General features: G+C 40.2%; 1 protein-coding gene across 2 annotated transcripts; it reads left to right on the forward strand.

The window, feature by feature from the left end:
- Positions 1–83: 83 nt before the first annotated feature.
- LOC135235772 (protein FAM76B) lies at positions 84–9015 on the forward strand. Of its 2 annotated transcripts, none has more exons than XM_064301603.1 (10): positions 84–923; positions 1880–1944; positions 2288–2342; positions 2637–2792; positions 3959–4146; positions 4706–4753; positions 5158–5235; positions 5718–5850; positions 5947–6048; positions 7282–9015. In XM_064301603.1, the coding sequence occupies exons 1-10, from the start codon at positions 831–833 to the stop codon at positions 7369–7371; spliced, it is 1008 nt and encodes a 335-aa protein (XP_064157673.1). In that variant the 5' UTR covers positions 84–830; the 3' UTR covers positions 7372–9015. The 2 variants fall into 2 exon arrangements, with proteins under 2 accessions (XP_064157673.1, XP_064157672.1); XM_064301602.1 differs by having other exon boundaries at positions 90–923; positions 5715–5850.
- Positions 9016–9269: the final 254 nt, after the last annotated feature.

Below are 9269 nucleotides of genomic sequence, written 5' to 3' on the forward strand. Positions count from 1 at the left end.
ATGAGTTGATGCTCTCAACAAGAGAGAATAGCGCTGGTAATTATTTTAAAAATGTAGACGCGGAACTCATAGTATCATGCTCAGTACAGATTATTTGAACCATCTAGCTAGATAACGGATGTTCGCGACCTCACACTAATGTCAGAAGGTTAATGTGCCATTTTCCATTTCATGCTTTCATTAATCTAGCTCTTCGCTTAAATTGTTTGTATGTATTGCAAACGATTAACGCGAATTAACCCTAACCCTAGCGATGACGTTGTACAGTAGTGTGTTTCATACGTTACAGTGGTTATAAAGCAGGACCATTCGTTTATGGTGGAGTCATTTTTTAGCTTTTTATCAAAGAGCGTCGTTTTATCCACCGAACGCTCTGCGCATTGGCCTTTAACTCATCATGTGATTTGTCCCAAATTAACCAGTCAGAGAGAGGGGTGCGCAGGTATATTTGATGAGGGAAAAAAACGCCCTGTAAATTCCCGCCCATTGGCAGTCAGTGATGGTTGGTTGGTTCTCGGGTTCTTCCTTTGTAGTTGTTGGTCGCATCCGGTCCGAATGATGACGCGAAAACCAAAGAAAGAAAAAAAGGAAAAAAAGCAAAGAAAAAAGAAAAAGCGGAGTAGAGCTTAAACTCCTTTTAACCTTTGTAGAATTGTATGCATTTTATAGGTATAGGTAATCGACATTTCAAAGCAATGCGTTTATATAGCTAGGCATATTCACATGATAAATATTAGAAACAACTGCATTTTTATCTGTAATAGACATATAAAGCTAACAAGCTAGCTAGTTAGATTGCTAGCTAGCTACATTCTCCTTTTTGTTTCTTGATGAGAATGGCAACAACAGCTCTGTACGCGTGTACGAAGTGTAACCAACGGTATCCGTTTGAAGAGCTTTCACAGGGACAGCAGTTGTGCAAGGTTTGAATATTGCTCTTCTGTCACCCACGTCCCATTAGCTTGCTAGCTAATGTGAATGTGGGGAAAATCGTGCAGAGGTTATGGGCAAGGGATTCACACGCTGAGTGACTACACCGGACTTGTTTCTCCTATTGCATTATACCACCAGCAGCTTATATTTACCCTCTTTATAGAAATTGGTTTGTACACATCATTGGCTGTGGGCAAAAATGACTAACGTGGACTGTCGCGAAAGAAAAACACAGTGTACCCATCATTTGTTTTCCTTAACAAAACGCGGAGGGAAGCGGACTATCTACTTGGAATATATATTCTTGCAAATACCAGCGTTTGATTTTTCTATTATTCAAGTCGTGTGAAATAGTAGGCGGCTAGTTAACAATTGTATCGTTAGATCGAGTTATGTACAATTTCTATGTTCGAAGAAATGCTAGTTAACGTAGTTAGCTTATTCGGTATTTACATGTTTGAACAACTGCTTAATGGTAACTGGCTGTAGCTGGTGCCGGGTACACGTGTGTTGGCATGTTTGTAAGCGAGCCATGTAAATTCATAACCATAAATTGGTTTGTGTAGTTCTAGGTAACGGTGTAGCTTGTGATTTGAGCAAATCCAAGCTTAACTTGCTGGAAAATCTGATCAGTGAATCCGGCCTGTGAGCAATTTATAATGTAGCTAATAAATGCCAAATGTCTGCTAAACGTGACAATTTCATTTTCTCAATGATTCTAATATTAACATTATGTCTTGAATGTATCTGTTATGTGCATGGCTAGTAGTACAATTTTCACTTTGTGGCTTGTAGGTAATGCAAATCAAACTTGTGAATTGAAAATGGCTTATGTGAAGTTGAGTATCATGTGAAGTATAAGTAAAGCTGGCCTATGCAATGTATGCGTTCTCTTTCAGTGTTACTGCAATGACATTTTGCTTTAATTTTATTTCATGTTAAATAGGAGTGTCGGATAGCTCACCCGATTGTAAAATGCACATTCTGTCGGTCGGAGTTCCAGCAAGAAAGGTTAGTGGTGACAAAGAGAAATGGCATGCACAAGTAAATGAACGAATTCTGCGCAAAATAATGAAGCATAACCAGCCTGATGAAAAAACAAAATCTTGCTGTGCCTATTTGCTATAGATTGGCATTTGCATCCACCAGAAAAAACCTTGGCTATTCATTCAGTATTTAACATTCTGATTCAGAATTTAAATTGCATGATGGTGTTTTAAGATCTACGATTGAAATGTAGCTTAAGTGCTTTTTAATGATGTGTTCTGTTTAGTTTTGCTACATAGTGTCTGCTAAGTTCTATTTTTTATGGAATGTTCTAAACCAAGGTTTTCTTTTCTCTCTAAAAAAACAGCAAAACAAACACTATTTGCAAAAAGTGTGCCCAAAATGTCAAACAGTTTGGAACGGTAAGTCTGAGTTTGGTCATTTTCTAATAAAACTATTTCGAAGATTGTCAATGTGTAAAGTGAAGAATTGTTTTCAGAATCAAAAAGCATGTCAGAACACATTTAGTCTTTATGAGACTCTGTTTCAGCTGGCAGCCAGAACAAAGCAGATTTGGCAACCTGAGTCAACTTTTTACTTTGTCAGTTTTGAAATCAAGTTTCTCATATGGTGTTACCTTGCTTTCAGTTCACATCCAGTAGATGTTGGCTGTCTTGACTAACGCGTAGCCATCATCCATTCTTTTTCCTATATAGCCAAAACCTTGTCAGTACTGTAACATCATTGCTGCCTTCATTGGGACGAAATGTCAGCGCTGCACAAACTCAGAGAAGAAGTACGGCCCCCCACAGACATGCGAGCAGTGCAAGCAGCAGTGCGCCTTCGACCGCAAGGAGGAGGGCCGAAGAAAGGTACTGGACATGAAGATGAGAATGATGATGATAATTATAATAGAGTGATGATACATGATAAATGTCACATTTCTTATACCTTCTGTGAGTGGTTTGCAGATCTGACTGTCGCATTTGCTTAAAGATGCATGTTAAATGGTTGTCTGGTGCTGTAATAGATGTGCAAAGATTGTCTGTCTGCACATCATAAGAGCCTGCTTGGTAACTTCACAGTTGAAAATCTGCTGCCATTTTGTACATACCAGTGTGCTGGGAGATCTGTACAAATATGGGTGTTTAAATGACTCAGTTGGCACTTGTTAAAATTACTCAGAAGGGTTTAATAGCTTAAGCTGCCATCTGCTGCTTAGTCAGTGCTGTCAAATTCTCCAATAGATTAACCCACTCATAACTCAAAACTGTCATAACTAGTATAATTTAACATGAAACCAGAGTGTTTCTCAGACCAATATGCCACACATTCATCAGTCCAGACCTTTTCCCACCTGTCTCACAGTCCTATCAAGGTGGTACTGGTGTTTCATTTTGTAGGTATTTGAATGGAGTATATCAGAGCCAGCTCAGGGATTTTGTTGGCTTAGTGAAGTACTTGCAGAACCAGCTGACACGTTACGTGCTGTGTACCATTTGCAAGGGTGTAAGTTTAGACAGTATGTGTCTCTCTGGGATGTGCTAAGATGGGGCTTTTTGTGCGGCCTTTTGCTTTGTTCTTGGTCGAGTGTGGGTATGTTAATGATGTGTCCGCGCACCCGAAGGTACATTTTTATATTGACATAGCTCAGGAGTTAAGACCGATTGTCTGGCAGTCGGAGGGTTGCCAGTTCAAACCCCACCCTGGGCATGTCGAAGTGTCCTTGAGCAAGACACCTAACTCCTAACCCCTAACTGCTCTGGTGAATGAGAGGCATCAATTGTAAAGTGCTTTGGATAAAAGCGCTATATAAATGCAGTCCATTTACCATTTACCATATCAGTATTTTGACAGCGTGAGCTGGTGCTGTCATGTGCTTGCATAGAATCTTGATGTAGCAGGTTCTTTAGGGGAGTAATGACAGTCTGTGTGCATCTGCCATGCAGTGCTGGCAGTTTATCTGTACCTGGGAGTAAAGCTTTGGCCCCTTGCACTGGTTACTCATAGTGCACTTGTGCAATGTCCTGTGCGTCAGGTGGACGGGAAGCTGCTCTGCTGGCTGTGCACACTGTCGTATCGGCGCGTCCTTCAGAAAACCAAGGAACAGAGGAAAGGCCTCGGCTCCTCCCACTCCAACTCTTCATCTCTGAACGAGAAGGAGCATCACCCCAGACACCATCATCATCATCACCACCACCAGCGACACAGCAGCTCACACCACAAGTACGATATTTCACTTCAGTTTCCTTTGATCCAGGATAAATGTGATGCACAGTACTAAGCATATTCCTGGCAGATGTCTGTGGCGTTTGAGTGTTCAATGGGCTTAAAATTATCAAAGACTTTTCGATAGACTTCTGCTTTTCAAACAAAGTGTTTAATAACGTTTTAGTTTCCAAAGTTTCAGCAGGGTTAATTGAAATGTATGTTGTATTTTGGAATGCTCTTGTATTTTGTGGGTCCTAAGTCCTGAAACTGCAGCCACCAAGGACAGAAGCTTTTTGTGTGGGCTGTTTTCATAGTGACTTCTGAATGTCTCTATGTGGTTGGTTTCAGAGAAGTGGCCCCATATTTTTGACCACCATGATTTATGTGTAAACATGAACCTCTGGTTTCATGGGCCTTGAATGAGTTATGAAATTTTGAAGATGTTCATGGCAGTCCTGCTTTCCCCATATTGCCTTTTGGTAAATAGGTGTGGTCTTCTACACTTGAGGGAGTGGTATAAGGAAGAGAGGCCGCCCTGCTCGCGTTTGTGTAATGTTTGTCTTGTTCACTGCAGATTGAGCAGCCTCAGCCCTGAGCAGGACCAGGGAGCTTGGAAGCAGAGGTAAGAGGCTGGTGTGCTCCCTTTTTTGCATTGATGCAGTTCTATTCCAGTCGGCTTTTACCCATAATGCTCAGCTTGTTCGCAGTAGAAATCGGGTGTTGGCTCTTTGATTTCATTTAGTTCACGACCCTTTTCAAACCAGAGCTGACGGCAGCTTTGCTTTCAGTTTGAGTGATAGTGGGTGTTACTTGTTCAGAACCCAAGACAAATAGGCTGTTTGTTTCAATCTTGATTCTGTAATACTGTTTATATCTTTTAAAATGTCCTCCAGTAAGTCATGTCACTGCATTAGAAAGTCTTGTGTAGATTATACGCCCATGAGTTGAATGAGTTGATATTAGTGATCCTTTTTCAAAAGTATAGAAGCTTGTACCTCAAACTGGGTCTTCTTTCTCCTCCTTCAGCCATAAATCCTCCTCAATTCAGAACGAGACTCCAAAGAAGAAACCAAAACTTGAGACAAAGCCATCAAACGGAGACAGGTATGCACGATGCATTGTCAGAACGGGTGTTGGAGAAGAGCTTGTGGAGCAAGCAAACTGCGGCATTGCTTGCAAGATGTTTTCATCATACTCTTAATTCTGCCATGGTTGGGGAGTGTTCAATAACACCTTTTGTGTACTTTTCAGTTGGTTCATTTAAAAATTAAATTTGACTTCAGAATTACACTTATCTTAGTATGTTTGTCAAGATGAATATCACTGTATTCAGAATTACGCTTATTGTAGAATGTTTCAAAAGATGAATATCACTGTATTCCAAAGTGGACTTAGGTACTGTATGCCATTAAATGGAATTATATTGCTATGTTATTGAACATTATCTTTTAATTGAATTTTTTGAAGCTGATGAGTTTTGAGTGGTAAGCCAAGGGCTCCCACAGGGATCAAACAGGGTGCTTTGATGTGTGCTTGCATGTAAGAATACTAATGTAAAGACCTGCCACCCTGTTTCTCAACAGCAGTTCCATCAATCAGTCAATGGACTCGGGAGGAACAGACAACTTCATCCTGATCAGCCAGTTGAAGGAGGAAGTGATGTCACTGAAGAGACTGCTGCAGCAGCGAGATCAAACAATACTGGAAAAGGAGAGAAAGGTACTGGGGCATGTCTGTGGGCAGACCTGAAACCAGTTAACAGTGCATTCGTCACAAATGTTGGACAAATGTGTGTGTGTGTTCTCCCCTCTCCAGCTTACAGAGCTGAAAGCTGATTTCCAGTACCAGGAGTCCAATATGAGGGCCAAAATGAACAACATGGAGAAGGCTCACAAAGAAGCCATGGAGCAACAGCAGGTTGGGGTCTGACGCTCTCTAGTGTTTCGTGAGATTGGTGAACGTGGGGCAGTGGTCTTTGTTCGTTCCTTCAAAGAGAATCTTTAAACATCTTTCAGATACTTTTTCCCTAAACCATTGTATTGGTGTAAAATATGCACATTTCTGTGCATACAATACAGCTCATTACCTGTGTTATTTTAATACAGCCCTCTTTACTCGTCTATAGCACAGGTGTGAATAATTTTGGACGTTACAGTAGCCTGTGGTTTATGACTCAGTTTTCACTGCTTTCTGGCCAAAATTATTATTTTTCTTTTAGTTAATTTGCTCAATTAAAAAAAAAAAAGGGATATAAGGACAATAATAAGTAGTATACAGTACATGGAGATGCTGGAAATAAAATAGGCCATTTTAAATGGGAAGTGAAACAAACGGTCATGTGACTCCATTTGCTTTTTTCCTTAGATATGCCCCTGCATTCAAATCTGTAATTGTCTTGTATTTGCTAGAAAAATGAAACTTATTAAATGTCACGAACTGTCTCTGACGAGACCGCAACTGCTGTGCTTCTGGCTGGCTGCTCTGAAATGGCAATGCACCTGTGGGACAGGGCAACGGGTCAGTGGAGGAGGGAGTCTTTGATGAACGTGGACAATTTTGGTCTTCAAACAATCGCCCCCCGTCCACAGCCACAGGTGGACGGCCATTGCACAACAGCCAACCAGCAGCACAGTAGTTGAGGTTTTGTGAGTGATATTTTGTGACATTTAATACTTTCTTTTTTTGGTAATACTCATTTGAGCATCCCGAGGCAATACAAAAGTACCGTCACGAGTCCTCATTGAGCTCATTGAAAGTCAGTCGTTTTGCAGTAGTAATACGCTGAGCAGCCGAGATGAATCAACAGAGTGATGTCACTAGATTTTTCCAAAATGGTGGTGCCCTAGTGCTAGTAGCTGTTAAAAAAGTGAACTTCATTTTTCTAGCCAATACAGGTCAATTTCAGATTTGAATGCATAAGCCATATCCTATTTAAGGTAAAAAGTAAATAAACCAGAGTCCTTCACATCCCGTTTAAAATAACATTTGGATCTTTTTTCCTGAAATCGTATGCCTACAAATTGCCATTTCTCTCAGGCTTGAATGAAGTGACGGCTTAAGTGTTGTGAAACGAGCGTTTTCTTTCAGTAAAATGACCTGTTGATGATATTGGTTGCGAGTTGCTCTTTTTTTATTTTTAAACCTCTGCAGGCGAAAAACCGAGAGCTGATGAAGCAGGTGGCGGCTCTCTCTAAAGGAAAGAAGTTTGACAGGGCAGGAAGCGCACTGCTGCCCTCTTGAGGGCACCACTGGGGTGACCCCCCAGTACGGAGTTCAGCGGGTTCACTGTTCCCCACTGTGAAAGCCTGAGTTGATCTCTTTCAATCCTCTTTCCCCCCACTTTTCTCATTCATTTCAGATTTTACCCAGTTTTCTCATTCAGGATCACAGATTAATGATTAACGTTGTTCCCACCCTCAAACACAACACAAACATGCCTTCATGTATACGCAGAGAATGCACTCGTTTGTGAGGGCCCTGTGGACCAAGAAACACTATGGCAATAAAACCAAACTCGCACAACTGAGTAACTTGAAGTGTGACTAACAACTTCTCATGTTGAGTTGCCTTCATTTCAATATGCAGTTATACATTTTTGTATTTATTGGATTATTCATTGAGTGCTATCACTAAATGTCAAATAATTTTCTATACTACTGCCAACAGAAACATTTAGTTGATTGCATTTAAACTGCCTATAGAATTTTTTTTGTTTGTTAAGCAATCAACCTGTGAACTGTAAATATGTTGCAGGTTTGAACACTTTTTCCGCATGTAAGGAAAGATCCTGGGTTTTCACAACTGAAATGCAAGGAAACTGATGTGCATTTTGCATGTTGATGGCCCTTTTCAGCCATTTTCCAGTATTTTATATTTGATTTTTATTTTGTAATTTATTCAGACTTTTTCACGTGATGCAAAACCTCAATGAGGATTGTTAACATCCTGTTTATATTTTTAAAGTGAGTTTTAATGTATAATCATGTATATGAAATGTATATGTATGCAGCATAGAGCCAAAATGGCGGCTTTTCCCTTGGGATGCAGGTATGAAGATTCCCCTCTTGTGGCTGGATCAGTGCAGTTACGTGAGAGTGCAGCCATCTTCGATGGGCCCCCATTCTCTCGGTCTCCATTAAAGAGGATAAGCCAATTTAATGTTTGGTCAAACCAGAAGAAAAGTAATCTTCCCTGGATTTGAACATCCAGGTCCGAGTTTTCTGTCTTCGGGGCCACAGAGTCCCAATCATGCAAACTATTTTCTTCTGGTTTCACATGACAAACAGACATGTACCTTTACTGGACCCATAAACGTACTGGCATTCCAGGTGTGGTGGATTGATGAGAGAAGGGGATTGTGGAGAAACAATCAAACCCTTTCTTTAAGTGTCGAACCACCAAGCTAATTAAGCTCACGCTATTCTTAGGAAATGGACTATTAAATCTTTTTTTTTTTTCAACTATTATTTTTGTAATGTACTTTATAACTTGAATTCTCCCAGCAGCCCTTCTCTGTGCGAGAGCTGGGCTGTGGCGTTTGCTGTGACACTTGTGGAAAGAATTGTACTATTGCATGACTCACAGCTGGGAGGGGCAGTGTGCTCTCATGTACTGTATTGTACTTTTAGATTTCAAAAAACAGTGTAAAGATGTCACTTTTAAACAGTGAAGGCCTTTGTGTATTTAAAACTTGTAACTTGTATTGGTTTCTAGTAAGTATATGTAAGGCAATTAATATATGTAGAATATGCTTTTAAAAACATGTCTATTTCACTTTTTACATCTTGGACAGAGCAGGAAAACTGTACCAGAACAGGTACAAGTTCACTTTTGTACTCTTTTTCAAACCCAATGTTTCAGAAATATTAAATCTTAAAACACTGACTCCTTCTCTTTAAGTCTGTAATGAGATTAAGTCTCCTTCTCACAAAATTAAGCGGGTGAGGACGGTCTGTTCTGTATTTTTATAATCTTACCACGAGTTCTCAAGTTTTGTTTGAAGTGCACTCCTTCATTCATGGTGGTTTTTTTTTTTTTTGTTTTTTTTACCATTTCACCATTTCTGTCAACTACATTTTCAGCGAGAGCAAGCTTGCACCATGACTGCCTGGTTCTGTTTTATCATTTCAATCAGTGAT

This window comes from Anguilla rostrata, chromosome 12 (genome assembly GCF_018555375.3).
Source record: "Anguilla rostrata isolate EN2019 chromosome 12, ASM1855537v3, whole genome shotgun sequence".
Lineage (NCBI taxonomy): Eukaryota > Metazoa > Chordata > Actinopteri > Anguilliformes > Anguillidae > Anguilla > Anguilla rostrata.